Raw genomic sequence first — 18,550 nt, forward strand, 5'->3', positions numbered from 1 at the left:
TCAATGGCGCAATCATAGGGACGGTGAGGGGGAAGAGAGAGAGCCTTTGATTTACTAAACACAGGGGCCAAGTCGTGGTATTCGAGCGGAACTGAAGACAGGTCGGGAGGATCTGCTTGTTTAGAGGCGACCGGTGAGTATCCTGGAGGGACTGCGGAACGGAGACAGGATTGATGACAGGAAATAGACCATGATTCTATAAGACTATCGGACCAGTTGATGTGCGGGTTATGCTGTTGTAGCCAACTGAAACCAAGGATTATGGACGAACTGGCAGTGGGGAAACAAAAAAAAGAAATTAGCTCTCTATGGTTGCCAGAAGTGACTAGATGCAACGGCTTGGTTTGGTGAGTAATATGAGGGAGAGTCTGATCATCAATAGCTGCAACCCGCAGGGGAACCGATAACGGAATGGTTTCAATAGATAACTGCTGAACTAAAGTTGGATCAATAAGGTTCTGTTCGCAGCCTGAATCGACAAGGGCTGACATAGGTAGAGACTGGTTACCGTAAATCAGGGTAACAGGTACCAACAAACGAGGAGACTTTTCATTCAGGAGGTGGTCCGCCAACCTCCTCGCTTCTACTGGCGGACCTGTGGGTTTAAACGCACAGGGCAGAGTGCTATAAAGTGACCAGGGGCCCCACAATAAAGACATAGACGAGATGTCATTCTCTTATGTCGCTCCTCCGGGGTTAGGCGGGTTCGACCAATCTGCATCGGTTCTGGATCTGTGGAACTCTGTGGAGACGTGACAGGAGGAGATAGTGGAGAAGAGGTGAAAAATTTTACTGGTGGTTCTCTACGGCTCCTCTCCTTTGTTCGGGAGCGAATTCTATTATCAAGACGAATGGTAATGGCGATTAGATCCTCTAAGGATTCTGGCTCATCTAAGGTGGCTAGTTCATCCTTTATCGATTCACTTAAAGCGTGAAAATACGCACTCTTTAGTGCGGCGGCGTTCCAGTTGGAGGCTGCCGCTTTTATTCTGAAATCAACTGCGAAGTCAGCGACTGTCCGCTGCCCCTGCTTAATCCTCCATAACTCTCGGGAATCAAAGGTTTTGTCATGTTCTTGACTGAATACTTGTTTAAACTCCCTTAAAAATTCATCGAAGGTGCAGCCGTAATTGACGGGTGACGGGAATCTGGCTTCAGCCCAGCGTAATGCTCGGCCTGACAACAGGGAGAGAACATACGCAATTTTGGCACCATCATGGCCAAAACTTTGAGGGGAGTGATTAAAAATGATGGAACATTGTAGAATGAAACCCCTACATTTCTCCATATCGCCAGAATACCTTTCAGGGGTAGGAGGACGGATCTCCGAAAACGTGGAATGGACCGGTGGACCTGGATCCGGAGCGCGGGCTGGTTCGAGAGCGGGTGGCTGTGGAACAGAGCTTTGAAGGAAAGTTGTTAGTTCCCCTAGACGCCGATTTGTCTCGGCCTGTCGGGTACTTAATTCTTGTAAAGCCGTTTCATGAGATTGTAGGAGTGAATGTTGTTCAGAAAGAGTTCTTCTGATGGCGTCTGCTGGGCTTGGTGATTGGCCTGAGTGTTCTGTCATGTTGGAATCAACTCTTTTTGCCCACATGCAGAACACCACAGAGTAGACAAAAGATCAGTAATAATATTTATTGCAGATTCAGATAAGGGTTGTCTTGAAAGGACACGGCACTCTGGAGGCAGCTCTGGAAAAAGGCGGCTCACTACGGTGGCAGTAGAGAGAGAGATGATGAGTTCAAGGATGTGGGAAAATGGAAACACAGATTCGTAACAGAACTGGTCTTACTTGTGGAGTTGGCGGTTCAGATTGGGGAGGGAAATCTGCCGGGTTGGGTTCCGATCGGACGGGGTTCTTCTTTGACCGTAGCTCGGGTGAGCTGGCGCGGAAGAGGCTGTGGTGGAGGGCGGACAGGTAAGTTCAGGCGGTGGGAGACAGAGGAGCGGTTCGACTGCACGTCAGGATTCCTCAGGAAAACGGCTTGGTCCACTTGAGGAAAACAGGGAAGGAGCTCGGGCAACCAGTGGGTAACTTCCACGGCGTCACGAGAAGGTAGGTACAGGGAAAACCAGGGGAGAAAAAACCTCTCACGGAGGAAACTCAGCGTCTGGCTGAAAACACCTGGAGAGAAGAAAAAAAACAACAACAGGAATCACTCGAGATTTCTTAGGAATCCAGGAGTAGCTATACTAGGAGGGTCTGACTACCATTGTTGGCAAACACTCAGGCGTCGGAGAAACGGCAGTCAGCTCCTCTTGAACTCCCGAGATGATGAGAAGATGTGGTTCAGGTGCGCCTGATACCGGCACGCAAACTAAATAGTTAGCTTACTAACTATTTAATTTGGAAGCTACTACTTTTGTAAACTAAATAAAAAATTTTCTGATTAAATATTTAGTTGCTATATATTTATCTAGCAAATTAAATTTTGGTTCACAGGCTACTGTTCTAAATATGATTAGTTTGCAAACTAAATATTTATCTTCGTAAGTGTTCAATGTGTAAGCTAAATATTTAATTCCAAATAAAGTACTTATTTTTCAAACTACGTATTTAATTTCCAAGCTACAAATGTATTTTTCAAACTAAATATTGAGCTTGGACCTAAATATATAGCTAACAAGTTAAATAGTTAATTAACAGGCTAACTAAACTAAATATTTAGCTTGTAAACCAGATATTAGGTTCCAAATTAAATATTAATTTTTAAACTACACATTTAATTTCCAAACTAAATATTTAGCTTGGACCTAAATATTTAGGTTGCTGGCTAAATATTTTGTTAGCAGGTTGGGCTAGCATGTTAAATGAATATTTAACAAGCAAACTAAATATTTAGTTAGTTTTAAATTCCCTTACAAGGTTCTTCTGCCTTATTTTACTGTCCACTCTCCAACAGTCAGTACCAACAAATTATGTTTTTTAAAGTTTTTTCCTTCTGTTTGTATTTTATATCTAAATTACCTTAAATTTCAGTGTGTACAGAGTGATATCCATACTGCCAAATATATTAGAAAACACACAGAGAGTAAGTCTTGTGTCACTGGGGTTTCATAAATTCAGGATTTTAGCATTTATACACATACTGTTGTATAAGAAATAGGAAAAAAAGAAAATAAATGTATGAATGCTCTGACATCACAATGACGCAAACACAAAGAGTACAATCTGAAGCGTGTAAGCGTGCGTGTAAATAAATCTTCATCTGCAGGCTGTCAATCCCCAGTTAATCTGTCCTGACTGCATTTAAGCATGAGCACAGTGTTGAATTGTCCCCTGTAATGCAGCACATTTTAATCCTTTATACGTACTAAAAAGCACATTTATAAACTGTCCTGTTGTATAGCTACATGAGAAAATCTGCAATTTGACCAAATTATCGAAGGACATCAATTCTTTTGATTACCTGCACAGTATTTTATGGTGTAATTGTGTTAGTAATGCTGCAGTATGTAACTTTTATTAAAAAAAAAAACGTTTTTCTTGAAAACTGTTTTACATTTTTAATGTTTCTGTTTATATTTCTGGGGTTTTTCACACGGCATGTGAGAAAAATTGTAGCTAATTTTAGCTTTTTTTCACACGGCATGGTGTATGTTACTGTAAATCAAGATGATAGTCCTAATCGTTAGCATTTCAGCTAGCCTTAGCTTTTTAGCTAATTGTAGCTCATGAACTTTTGATACCTTACAGTTTATCTTTGTAAAAAGTGTTTTGCACAAATTTCTGATGCTCTTTGCTGGGATTTTTGGTTTGACGGAAAGTTTTCATTCCTCTTCTACAATTTTTCTATTTGCGTTTTCCAGGCTTTTGCTTTATTTTGCTGCTTTTGTTTAATTCTTAAATTTCCTGCAGTTAACTTTGAATGCTTCTGCAATTTTTACTAAAAACATTCAGCTTACAGCATTCACACTGCATTTAGTAGGAAATGCAATTTTTTCTAGCTTTATTTGTAGTTTTATTTGTTTATTTTGAATATTTAAAATGGAGTTCCAGCATGAAGTGTTCCTTAAAATTTACAGTTTATTGATCTTTAAGAATGCGTTCTTGCATTATTATTATACAGTTACTATTGTGTTACTTGAAAATGGTCGCAAAACAAAAATTATTACGATAACTTCCAGCAAAATTTGTTATGACAGATCTTACTCTAGTTTTTCGAGGATGCAACTGGAGTTTATTTTTAAAGGGCAACGAAAGTCAACTCCAAATTCACATTTTCAGATTTGTAGCCTTGCAGATTAATTATTCTACTTCACAATTATGCACAACAATGAGAAATGTTTTAGAAATTAAAATATTGAGCTGAGTCCTTTTCTGATATTCAAATTTTTTTGGCGCAAACTAAGACGAGTGTCTCCAAATTTGTCAACAGGGGTTTGCAGGCCGGCCCCCTTCTCTCCTCCACTGTGTGTATATTTGTGCACGTGTGAGCACAGTGTAATATTTCACTCTCTCCCCTCCGGGATTAGACCATTCATCTCTCGAAGCCCCGGCGTAGGTGTCTCACATAGTGCTAATGAGGAGAGGATGGAACAAGAGAGAGCCTGTGAGTCAGGAGGGAAGGAAGTAAAAATAGATTTTTCTCTCTCTCTCTTGTTGGACAGCAGAGACGGCAATCAATTACAAAAAAAGAAAAAAGTATTGATGAATGGGAAAGTTTTATTCCTGAAGTGATGGGTGCAGTTTATCTTATTTTTGTCTTCGCATAAAATAAATGAATATACAACCAGACATTGATTACAGCAGACATCCAACAGACCCAAAGTCTGCAGCGCTGCATGACGGCGGCAGCGGCGTTATTGGCCTCCTCTGCCTGTATGCGTGTTGTTGAGCAGAGCGGATATCTCCCTGCTTTCCCCAGTTACTCAAACAAGAGGCTGGTTGCTAGGTAACCAAGCCACATCACATCACATCAGCGAGCGACGCAGACCAACAGAGTGGTGGAGGCAGAAGATTGTGCTTGCAGGATTACATAAGTCAGCAGCCCGAGTCGCTTCGCTCACAGAAGTGGCGTCCGCTAGTCAGAGGAGACAAGGCGGGTGATCATTTTTTTCCTCACTTCAGATAAAACAAACTGAACTTTTTACCCATTTAGATGAGTCAGAACAACTGTTTTTAGTTCTCAGTTTGGAGCATCTTCTTTTATTTACATTTGCAATAAATGCACATAAAACAGCTGAAAAAGTGTCTTCTTCCATTAAACTGATCAGAAAAAGTGAGTTTTCGTATACAGGAATCAAAACAATCATTAAATGTTCAGATAAGGACCAACAGGAACCCTGTTAAAAACAATGCTCATTATTTATGACCAGAAATATGATCTGTTTAGAGTTAACTACATAACAGATGCATGCAAAACATCAGAACATTCATTTCCTTGAGGTTGTTTATTTGCATAAATCCTCCATTTCACATGTTTTACTAATAACCAATGATGTCCAATGTTCTTGATCAATGATAAGAAAAAAAGATAATTTATTATTAATAGTGCAAAGAATGCTCAGGTGATGATTTGGAAAAAAAGAAAAGCAATCTATAGGAAAGTGACAAAGTTTTAAACACTTTTCTGGCATAAATAAATTCATTTTAACATGTGGTTGTTGTTTTGGTCTGATGTGAATGAAAAGCTTTACAAGTCAGCACTTTATGTAAATTTGCTGAAATACACCTGTAGTTCAACCAATAATATCCAATAGCAGAAGGTCAATCATTGTTGTGATCTGATCTGCAATGTTTTCTCAAAAATCTTGCTAAAATGTTGCTCTGTCAGGTTTTGTGAGCTGGAGTATTATTTAATAAATAAGTCTGAAAATGATTACTTAAACTATAGTGATGCTGCTAATTGTAAAAATATAATTTAATTTAGATTCTTAAGCTAACAAATCATAAAAAGTCATATGAAGCTACACCTGGCTGAAAGTTAGCCTAGCTTAGCTCAGTTTAACAAGAAGCTAGACATCTATCCATCCATTTTCTTCTGCTTTATCCGGGGTCGGGTCGCGGGGGTAGCAGCTTCAGAAGGGAGGCCCAGACTTCCCTCTCCCCAGCCACTTAATCTTTCTTTTTAAATGTCTTCTTATATCTGACTAAACTATCCAAGAAAAAAATAATTTGTAGATATTTTGAGTTTTGCAGGTTTTATGCGTCAAGCTAACTGAGCTAACTACATATAAATGATGGCCTGTATTCAGGATAAGTGCAGCAAATAAATAGAGTTTTTCATATTTTGCTTTGCTGGAACAAACAAACTTAAAATTTGAATCAGGAGGTAATTTTGTATTCATTGCCACATAAGTTAAAGGGGCAGACCAGGTGCATAGAACCACTTTATAGCATAATCAAGTAACTATGCTACTTGCAGTTGTCAATGCTACATACAGTAGATCAAATATAACTTAAGATGCCTTGAAATTGGGCCTCTGTCTCATTAAGAAGCTCCTCCTCTTTCTGAAACTCCACCTACAGGATGTCATCACAACATGGCTCCTCTATTAATCCTTTAACTTTTTTACCAGCAATGCTCTGAGAAGTAGCTCCTATAATGATGAGAAGAGCAGCTCCACCAGGTGTTTGCTAATTGCTGCTGGCTAGTCTGAAGGAACTGAGTGGAAAAGTTGGAGTTAAGGCTGCTTGGAAAGTTCTGAGGAGGAGCTTGGTCATTAAGGCGGGGCTACGTCCAAACACGTTTTGCACACTGCAAAAACACAAAATCTTTGGCTAGTGTCTGCTGAAAATATCTTAGTATACTTGAAGTGAGACAAAACTAACTTACAAGTATCTTTTTAGCAAGATATAAGAGCTAATTTTAAGTAAATAATTTCTTATTATTGGTGGAAAAGTTCTAGTTTCATTGGCAGATAAATTTACCTGTAAGACATTTTCTCCATGTAACAAGTGAAATAATCTGCCTGTGGAACTTGAACTTTTTAATAAAAATAAAGGAATTATTTACTTAAAATAAGCTCCTGTATCTTGCTGATAAGTTATATTTGCACTAGAAACTAGACAAAAATACTTGGTAAGATTTTATGTCTTTGCAGTGCACAGCTGAATGGTTGTCATGGAGATTAAAGGATTTCTCAAACATGCAAAGAATCAAAGCAAGTATGTTTTTGAAGAAGGAATGACATGATAACATGATGTAAAGATAAAAACAATTGATTTTACATGATACTGCCCCTTTAAGAAAAGGTCAGATTTGTCGCCCGGGACGTCAGAGCTCTCTGGGGATGATGGTGAAGGGTCGGATGGGACTGGACGCCTCCAGCTCCAGCGCCGTCAGGAAGCAGTCCGGAGCCTGGCTGGAGCCCCGAGCCTGCAGCGCTTCGCCCAGGCCGCTCCACGCCTCGTGGGACGTGCTGTGGAGCTGAACGGCGTCACGCAGCACCTTCTCTCCCAGGTGGACACGGCCCGTTTTTACCAGCAGGCGACCCTGAGGGAGACACAGGAAATATGACATGTTCGCTACAAAGCAACTCCTAAAAAATATATATTGGGTAATTTATTTAGAAATGAGAATAACTGAATTCCATGAACAAAAATGTCTGATGGAGTATTAAGGACATGCTAAGAAAATGAGAAAAATTAAATTACAAAAATAAATTTATAATATTTAAAGAATAGTCGTACGACAATAAAATTTAAACAATACGAGAATGAAGTCAAAATATTTAAAAAATAAGAGACTGTTTATTTTAAATATTTCAAAAATAGTCGTAGAAGAATACAGCTGAAATAGTACTGAATGATATTTTAAAAATAAAGTAAATATCCCGAGAATAAAGTTTAAATAAGAGAATAAATTCATAATATACAAAAAAAAAACAATGAGAATATATGAGGATATGAGAATATATGGCTGGAGCCATATATTCACATTTCAAAAATAAAGTCGTACAAGACTAAAGTTGGAATATTACGAGAATAAAGTCAAAATAATGCAGTCATGATATTTAAAGTAAAGTAAATATTATTACTCACCAGAAATGCCTTTTTTAAACTATGATATATTTTCTTTGCTTCAGTTTTAAATCTTTTGTAACCAGAATTGTTAAAATTTCAATAAACACAAAGGGTGCTGTAGGTTGTCCTATTTTTTCCACATGACTATATTTATCTATTAAATAAATATTAAAATACAAAAGTGGTGCCTAATGTTGAGTTTAATCCTCAAAACTCAGTGAGCATCACTTTACCACCTAGCCTTTAGTACTCTAATATATTTCTATCCCAAATATCTGTCATTAAAACATTTTATTGCATAAAAATCTCAAGTCAGCAGATGGTGGCTTTTTAAAATATATATAAATATATATATATATAAAAAATCATAAATCTTGGATTATGATGTTGCTCTTTTGTGGAGTTGAGTTGTTTAGGATAAAAAATGAAAACAAAAGCTAAATGAGAGTCACATTCAGCTGGGATTGACCAACTAAACGGAGAAAATCCACAAATGATGAGATTAAGAGGAAACCTCGGCAGAGACGATGCACATTGTTAAACACAAACACAGCAGTGCTGCAAAGTAGGTTCTGATTTAATACAAAATCATCTTTACCATTCAACATTCAGCTACTAACTGCCATTTCTATATTCCTGTTACAAACATTCAGTTAAAACCTAACCAGGGTGTTAAAATATAAACTCCGAAAGCCAACCTGACCACTTTTCTATGGAGTCCCTAAGAGCCAGTGACGTTTTCTTTACACATCTGTTCAATTGCTTGTTAAAAGTAGTTACGATTAAGATATGCAGAACACTAACTGAATATAAAACACATTAATTTGTAAATAGTTGGGTACAGCAAAGAATATATTTGAAATGAAAATGTCTAATTTTTGCAGCCACCCTCCTAAAGGTCAGGAGTGTTTTTGAGCATCTCAGAGACAAAATGTTCAACGCTCTCTCACATTAAAGCTATAGATGCTGTGTTGCATGCACATAGAGGATGACAACAGGCAGCTGTTCCTCCACAATATCACACACACACACACACACACACACACTGAGCTGGCCTCAGGTCAGACAGACAAGTCTCGTTATGCAGTCTCTGCTCACAAGTTCCAGATTAATTGGGCTGAACTTCACATAGCTGTCTGCAGGCTCTGATGCAACTTTCAATAACAAAACACAGACTCAGCCATGTTTTTGTGACTTGTGGGGACCCAACATTGACTTTCATGTATTTTCTACAGCCTAACTCGTTTCTTACCCCTAACCATCACATACCTAACCCCTGACTCTAACCAAAAGTCAATTCACACCTTAGACCTAAACCTAATCCAAAAACAGCAGTTCCCCTCATGGGGACCACAAAATGTCCCCACAAAAAGCAGAGGTCCCCATAATCCCACATTGTAGACAGGAATAGGTCCCCACGAAGATATAAAAACCTACCACAAACATACACACCCACACACACTATCTTCCTCTTTCCTCTGTGATGAAAACACAGGAACAACAAAACTCCTGAGCAAAAAGGATGTACGCTGACGTTTACCAGTTCCTGTCTGAGCCTGCAGGCCTTTGAGTTCATTCATCATTATTGTTCTCTTCTCCACATTTAGCATCAATGTGTCAGTTTACAGAATAATTAGCATTTACGGCATTAGTTTGCCTACTCCAGATATTTTTAAACAACAATTTCTTCCTCTTTTTTTTTGTCAGCATCTAAACTCTGAGTGACCCCAGTCAAAGGTGCTGTAATTGCTATACTGCTCCAGTAGGTGGCGATACTTCGAACACAGACTACATGAGCATTCAAAAGCATAAGATCAATTTTCATTGTTGGTTTTAGCTAATGATGGGACTTGATTAAAACTTTTTATTCAAGTTAATTGTATAAATTGAATAAATACAGGTGAGCTCAACAATATTTATTGTTTTTAATCTGTTATTTAGGATATTAAACCATCAGATTAGAGCAGAACACTCATTCAACTTTCAAGTGTTTCACCTCTGACCATTCATGCAACGTCTTTGAAAAAATCATTTTTTAGAAATGTGGACTGTGGACATTAGCGTCCACAGTCACTAATGTTAGTGACTGTGGACGCTAACATTAGTTAGCGTTACATGTTTAGCATTAAGATGCTATTTTAGGCTTAAATAGCGCCATAATAGGCTAACTCATTTTAGCACAACTTAAACAATAGTCTTTTCCAGCTTCCCACAAGATAGTATTTTTGAAACAAAAATTAACTTCCAGTGAGCCACTATAGGTAAATTTGTCATCCATTACTGTGGTTTATGCATGTTGCTTGTGTGTCATATTTATGGGTGTACCAGAAACAAAATACAAAGGTTCCACTTTCGGACTTTTATATGTATAAAAGAGGAAAAAAAAATGCTTTAAAGTTTTTGTAATTAGTTCATCAAAATTAACACAAAGTCTTGGCCCAGGTTAAAAATATTTTTGATTGATTTTATTTAAATCAGTGCACATTAATGAATGTACCAGACTTAGCAAAATAAAAATTTCCATCCACAGTCAAACTAATAACACCAGTAGGAAAAATATATTAAAATGTCAATAAAAAACCTAAAATTTATAAATAATGTAAACAGCAAATTAGGAATTTATTAATCACCACCAAAGGGCATAATAAATAATAGACAAAATGATCTATTTATAATGGAGCCCTGCATATTTGTCAGTCATTTTCATTTTCCTTTAATTTCTTTGTCTCCTGTTTTGCCAGTGAATGTACAAAAATCTACAAGTGAAAATTGTCAACACCAGGTCAAATCAATGCATAAAACTCTAACAAGTTGATAAAAATCAGTATAAAGGGTCTAGTTTCTAGTGCAAATATCTTAGTACACTTGAAATAACACAAATACGTAACTTTTCAACAAGAAACAGGAGTTTATTTTAAGTGAATAATTCCTTAATATTGATGAAAAAGTATTTGTTCAACTGGCAGATTATTTCACTCATAAAAAGATATTTTTCCCATGTTACAAGTGAAATAATCTGCCAATGGAACTTAATATTAATCAATATTAAGTTATTATTTGCTTTGAATAAGCTCCTATTTCTTGCTGAACAGTTATTTATAAGTTAGTACACTTGAAATAAGACAATACTAAGATATTTGAACTAGAAACTACACAAAAAATACTTGGTAAGATTTAGTGTTTTTGCAGGGAGAATAAATCTGTTTTACAGTAAATCTGTTTTCAACGCCAGACGTTTAAGATAATTTTAAAGTCAGCATTACTTAAAAAAAAAGAAAAGAGAACAGCTTCTTCAGTTTCTTTTCTTGCTCAGTCCCACCATCTGCCTCGTGTTTTACCTCAACTGACCCTCGTCGGTGTGGGTCTGCAGTTTTTATCTCGTGTTGTGGGCAGTGGTGCATTCAAGCCAAAATTAGATAAACTCCAGAGGAACTTCAAACAGTCCAAAACATCTAATTAAGGGTGTTTAGAGAGAGAAGGATCAAAGAGATTCCCCTCCCAAAAAAAGAAGAAACCTTCAAACGTCCCAGCAGAAACCTGATTATAGCATCCAGATTAGGGAAGTATGGCATCAGCTGATGCTGTTTATGTGATTCAGTGCAACAACTAAAACACCAAGTTAGGGGTTTATTTACAGCAACCAGATTAATTTAATCACTTTTACTCAGATAAATTAACTGTCAAATAAGTAAGGATGCATTAAAGCCTTAAATTATCCTTCTACACATTGCAGATTTATGGATTATAAAAAAAAGATGTTATTTATGGATTACAGCAAATCAACTTAAAAAGCAGCAGCATAACTACAAATTTAGGAACTGATTTTCTGTCTAGTGAATAATTTGTTTATTTGATAAATGTTTTGAATTAAAAAGCACACTAATGTCCCACTTTTAGTTTCTTGGCAGATTTAATCAGCTTTTATTTAAGATGTCCTGATATTTCAAAGACTTCACATAGGCCCACAGCATCATACTTCCACTATTTTTCTTTTGTTTTAAATTTTATTGACTTATCAAAATTAGGATCTTTTTCCACCAATGCACTACTTCGGTTTTCATAGTTCAATAAAATTAAAGGAGAAATTAAAGGGAACCTTTTAATGCAAAATTCACATCTTGCACATTTTTTTACTTCCATTTGGGTCTCTACCATTTTTTTTTTGGAAATAAGTTAATGTTTGTTGCTGTCTGGAAAATGAGCCGTTTCAAAAACTTCCCATTTATTAAATCACAAATCAGCAGGCGCTACACCTCACCTAGCAACACTGGCTCGTTACCTAGCAACCACAGGGAATCCCAGCCTGTCACCTACCAACCCAAGCTGAGCTCCAGCATGCTTGTTCAGCATGGTTTTACCATTGTATGTTTTGTTGTTGACTTACTACCAATCTCATTATCTAAGATTGATTAATGCAACAAAAAAAGGCCCATAAACCTATGGCTACCTGTTTAATGTCATCTCTAAGAATCAACCTGGCTCAGGAAGACTCTCACCCACAGAGATGGAAAAGAAGAGAGAGAATGAAGGGGGGTTAAAAGGATGAATGCAAGAAAGGAAGACAGAAAGAGCTAAAAGAAGCAGGAGATGAAAATTTACAAAAAATTAAGAAATAATTTAACGCAGAGGAGCCAAACATAGCAACAGAGGCACCAGTCGACTCAGAGTTGTTTCCCAGTTTGCCCCCCCTTCCAGTTTTCCGTCCTCCTCTGCCTTCTTCCCTCCCTCCATCTATTCATGCTTATCAGAAGTTTTGCTCAGTAGAATATATTTCCCTGGTTGCTAGGCAATCCCATAAAGCGGTGAGAACGACCAAAGTGTTATAAATAATGTATTTGCATTATCTAATCAGCTGACAACCGCCCCCACCCACACAGCCAGAGAGAGAGAGAGACGGGGAGCGATGGGTGAGCATTTGATAATTGGAACACGATTAATTCAATGAGCACAAGTCCTCGTCCTGAGAGCGTTCGTGCATATGCGAGGCCGCGTGCGAATATGCGTCTGCCGGAGAGAAGTAGAAGAGGAAGTGTGTGCGGCCGAGAGTCCGACTGACTCACAGCCGGCTCCACTACAGACGGGAAAGGGACGAAACATGGAAGACGCAGGGAACGGGTTGGATTCATGCCCCACTGGGAGCAGGGCCGGGGTTCAGGATCGGATCCAATCCAACGTGTTCGGTACCAGAGACCACAGGCGCAGATCCCAGTTAATTACTGAAATAAATTTTAATCGTTAGTATTTATTCTCCTTTTATAATATGTAACACATTTACGAGAGGGGGATTAGAAAAAAAAAAAGACTAATTTTTGTCAAATTTCCAACTTTTGGTCTCAGAAGATAGAATTTTGAGGAAAAGATAGAATTCAAAGAAAAAAGTTGGAATTCAAAGAAAAAAGTTGGAATTCTGAGAAAAATAAATTCAGTTTTCCAAGAAAAAAATGTCGGAATTATGATAAAAAAAAAAACATAACAGTTAAGTTTCCAAGAAAATAGTAAGAATTCTGAGAAAAAGATAAGAATTAAAAGAAAAAAGTTGGTATTGTCAGAAATGAGTAACAATTTTAGGAAAAACGTCTGAATTCTGAGATTAAAATCAAATTTCCTATAAAAAAAGTAAACACATTTTTTCATGTAACTCTTTGTACAAATTGCTAAAAGTATCACTCATCACAGGTGATCTGATGAAATCAGTTCCTAGTCTGGCAGACTGAGTCTGCATCAAAGAACAGTCGGATGTTTGTCGTATTTTAATAAAGTGGAAGTTATTATAGCAGCAACTCAGTCATGAATGAAAGTAAAATCACAGAGTTGCACTGCAAAAACACAAAATCTGATCTGTTTCGTAGTTCAAATATCTTAGTACACTTTAAATAAGACAATTTCCACAGGCAGATTTTTTCACTTATAATAAGACATATTACCCATGTAGTCAGTGTTGTACCACAACCAAAAAACAAATGTGTTTTGGTTGTATTTACCCAGAATGCCCTGCGCTATAGTGCACTTCCTGCTATGGACCGCTGGGCGTTCACATATGCATTCGAAATCGTTCCAGAGTTCACTTTAACTGAACTGAGACCGAGGTTTTTAGGCTGACCAGAGTTTGACTTTTTAGGCAAACAAAGTAGAATTTGACTAAAGCGGACTAAACAGGGCTGGTGTGAATGAAACCTTAAACTTTTAAGCTGACCAATATGAGTTAAAAACGGTCAAGAGACCCAATACTTAAAGTGTACATGGTAAGAAAAGTACCAGTGTAACTGTAAAGGTTTGTTCAAGTGACAATGGGTGAAAGAAAAAAAAAGAAACCTTTTAAAGGGCCAGTATAAAACGCCAAAGGCAGTTATTTTCCTGTTTCACATATACAACAAATTTCACAATTAAAATCAGAACGACTAAATGAAAATAAGAGAACCTTACTGTCATTTCCCTGAGGGAGTGCATCTTTTATTTGTTGCCAAGTCAATAAAAAAGCTTGAAAGCAGTCAGTCCCAGTACAGTATGTACTTTTGCAGAATAATAGCTCAAGAGTAAAAATACCAACCAAGAATATCATCAGAATTCCCCTTAAGGCAGAGCAGAATAAATGGGCCACTGGCACACAATGTGTCCACAGCAGAACCAGAATAAAAATAAGTGGCTCTGCCATCGAGGAGCAGAGACTGGAGGTTGTATTCTAAGGGCAGGCTTCAAATAAAACGAGCCACACTGTGTTTTCATCGCAAAAACACCAAATCTTACCAAGTAATTTTACTCTATTTCTAGCAAATATATAAGTACACTTTAAGTAAGACAAAACTAACTTAAAAGTATCTTTTAAGCAACATATAGGAGCTTGTTTTAATTAAATAATTCCTTAATATTGTTGAAAAAAAATATCTATTGTCAGATAAATGTACTTATAACAAGACATTTCCCATGTTATAAGTGAAATAATCTGCCAGTGAAACTAGAACTTTTTTATCAATATTAAGGAATTATTTACTTAAAACAAGCTCCTATATCTTGCTGATAAGTTAGTTTCGTCTTAATTTAAATTGACTTAATTTAAGATATTTGCACTCAAAACTAGACAAAAATACTTGGTAAGATTTTGTGCTTTTGCAGTGTTCCTTTCCCCCAACTTTTTGTCAAGTTTCTAGGTCAGATATCTTAGTAAACCTAAAATAAGATAAACTAACCTAAAGGTAACTTAAAGGCTTGTTTCTTCTAAATGTTGATTAAAATAAGTTCTGGTTGTGTTGGCAGATAAATTAACTTATAACATGGGAAAATGTCTTATTATAAGTTAAATATTCTGACAATGAAACTAGAACTTTTTCATCAACATTGAGGAATTAATACTTGGTAAGATTTCATGTTTTTGCAGTGTTCCTCTCTCTAATGTTGCTCTTTCCTTCAACTTTTGGTGTTTTCATTCTGAATTTTGCCCAAATTCAATTGCACACATTTAGTTTGCTCAAAAAAAAAGAAGGAAAAAAAAAGGCACAAGAAGTCCACATTTTCATCAAATCCGTGGAGGAATGCTGGCACGCACAAACAAACACAACACACACACACACACACACACACACACACACACGCACACACACATGCAGCAACGTCACGCTGAGAGCACATCTGTCCTGTAAGAGACGCAGAGCGGGACTCGGCCAGCTGGCTTTGCTTCAACTTTTCACCCGCTGGGATTGGTTCTCCCACAGGCCAAATAAGGAAGAGACGCGAACCTTCGTCCACCTCTGGGACTGCACACACACACACACACACGCACACACACACACACTCACACACCCACGCCTGTGCACCCCTACACACACACAAATCCATCCAAAAGAGCACAGTAGGAGCAAAACCCATTAGCCTTATGTGGTCACAAGATGGCAAGAGCTGGAGTTAAAATATCAAGCAGCAGCACATCTACTGTAACCATGGAAACCAAAGCGGAAACAGTGGATGTCTGTGACAGGCGTTTTCTTTGTTGTTAGGGATATCCCTGTCTAAGACCTCTTCACCATGACAACAGAGAAAGTTCAGAGGTCACTGTAGCTGTGGATAATCCAGTGGATCATCTGGAAGACAGACTGAGTGGGAGGAATTGGAGAACGAGAGAAAATAGGAGCTGGGATGAAATAAAGGAGGGAAACGGACTGACTTCAAGCATCATCTTTCATTCGTGGGTTACATTTAGTGGAGTTTAGTTCATGTTTTATCATTATAAAAGTGGTGATAAGAATTATTTATTACTTCTTTTTCGGTAACTTTTGGTACGGCTCCACAAACACAAATTCTGCTCTTGAAAAAAGTTTCCTGCAAAAACACAACATTTTACCAACTAATATTAGTTCAGTTTCTAGTGCAAACATCGTAGTACACTTGAAATAAGGCAAAACTAACTTACAAGTAACCTTTTAGGAAAATATAGTCCTTTTAAGTAAATAATTCCTTAATGTGGATGAAAAAGTTTAATTGGCAGATCAATTTATTTGTAACAAAATATTTTCTTCATGTTCTAAGTAAATGATACCAGAACTGTATCATCCATATCAAGGAATATTCATTTAAAATAAGCTCCTATATCTTGCTGATAAGTTACTTTTGTCTTAATTTAAGTGTAGTAAGATATTTACACTATGCTGCAGAAAAATACCTGGTAAGATTGTGAGTTTTTGTAGTGTTGAAATGTGTTTCTTTAAGACAAAAGTCACACAAAGAAGTGTGATTTGTATCACTAAATACAATAATAATATTTTCAAGATCATTGATTATTAAGTCAGCATATTTTTACTATCCTGTACCTTTTACTTTTACTTGAGTAATTTTATTATTAAATATCTCTACTTTTACTTGTTAAATTTCTGCATTTTCTACCCACTGAATGAAAAACAAACATGTTTTAACCAAAAACCCACCAGACTCAAACCTGCAGTTTCTGTTAAAGTTTTATAAGTTTTTAAACTGATTTGGAAAATTTTTCTTTTGCCTGATATTTTATGTTATTTCCACTTAATTTTATATTTTGGCCCATCTGATTATGTAATTTCTAAATATTAAATCATTGATAATTTGATAACTCAATTGAGTAATTTCTTGAATAGCTACTTTTTACTTTTACTCAAGTAAAAATATGTTGAAGTTGTGCTACTGAGTATAATTTCTACCCACCTCTGCTTACACTGTTAGCACAACATGTCAGAGTTAATTTAATAGGCTTGAATAAAACACTCAATCTATTAGCGTATTTATGCATTGCTTCAGTAACTCTTCATGTTCACTCAATGCTGTGTTTATGCACAAGACACAGAACAGAGCAGCGTTATGTAAGTTTTAATTCAGTTTCAAAGCCTCTGAAATCCTCTCCAGTCACTCACCATTTGCACCAGTATGCGCTCTCCAGTGGGATGGATGGCCAGGGCCTCGTCGTACAGCGCCTTGGCTTCGTCCAGTTGGCCCCTGAGCTCGGCCAGGCGGCCCCGCTGCAGGAGAACCGAGTGGGAGTTGGGGGACAGAGAGCTGGCCTCCGCGACGCAGAACTGGGCCTCCTTGAGACGGCCGTCCGCCATGAACAGCTCCCCTACAGGAAGAGAGAGAGGAGGGATGGGAGTCAGAACAAAACGGAGAGAGGATAGAGAGATGAGGAGGAGGAGGATTAAGAGAGATTCCATTCTTTCTAAGACAAACTTTAAATAGTCAAACAAAAGTTCAGTTTAAATTCATGACATAATGACAGATGCTAAAAAATACTGGAAAGAAGAAATAGGATGGATGGATGGATGGATGGATAGATGGATGGATGGATGGATAGATGGATGGATGGATGGATGGATGGATGGATGGATGGATGGATGGACAGATGGACGGATAGATGGATGGATGGACAGATGGATGGATGGACAGATGGATGGATGGATGGACAGATGCATGAACAGATGGATGGATGGACGGATGGATGGACGGATGGATGGATGGATGGACGGACGGATGGACAGATGGATGGATGGAAGGACAGATGTATGGATGGACAGATGGATGGATGGAAGGACAGATGTATGGATGGATGGATGGATGGATGGATGGATGGATGGATGGACGGACGGACGGACGGACGGATGGATGGATGGACAGATGGATGGATGGAAGGACAGATGTATGGATGGATGGATGGATGGATGGACGGACGGACGGACGGACGGATGGATGGATGGATCTGGCAGTTCCTGCTGTTAGTTGATGACGGATGGAAAGAACAGAAGAAGAAAATCCAGGAGAAAATTTGTCTGTTTTTATTTCTTTAGAGTCGATGAAACAGATCAGAGAATAAAACCTGCAGGTCCCAGAAACTCGACCCAAACTGCCTGGTTCAGGACGGAACCGGAGGCCGAGTGCAGCGCAGCGAAGCCGCTGCCTAAATATGGCCATCACATATGAAAGCTGAGGGCCTCAAACAAACCCCAGACACACAACACTCAGGAAACCAACCACATGCTCTTCCCTCGCCAATGAGGGCCCGACGAGGCGGCCCCCCAGACGACCGGCCCCCCAGACGACCGGCCCCCCAGACGACCGGCCGGGCCATGG

General features: G+C 38.0%; 1 protein-coding gene across 1 annotated transcript in view; it reads right to left on the reverse strand.

Moving 5' to 3' along the window:
* Positions 1-7,115: 7,115 nt before the first annotated feature.
* The window catches only part of ttc7a (tetratricopeptide repeat domain 7A), a 50,032-nt gene continuing 38,597 nt past the window's right edge, over positions 7,116-18,550 (reverse strand). Inside the window, exons 19-20 of the mRNA XM_028007996.1 lie at positions 17,344-17,546; positions 7,116-7,442 (exon numbers count right to left, since the gene is read on the reverse strand). Of these exons, the coding sequence (XP_027863797.1) occupies positions 7,224-7,442; positions 17,344-17,546 (422 nt within the window). The 3' untranslated portion in view covers positions 7,116-7,223. The remainder of the gene's footprint in view (positions 7,443-17,343; positions 17,547-18,550) is intronic.

Source organism: Xiphophorus couchianus, chromosome 22, assembly GCF_001444195.1.
Source record: "Xiphophorus couchianus chromosome 22, X_couchianus-1.0, whole genome shotgun sequence".
Taxonomy (NCBI): Eukaryota; Metazoa; Chordata; class Actinopteri; order Cyprinodontiformes; family Poeciliidae; genus Xiphophorus; species Xiphophorus couchianus.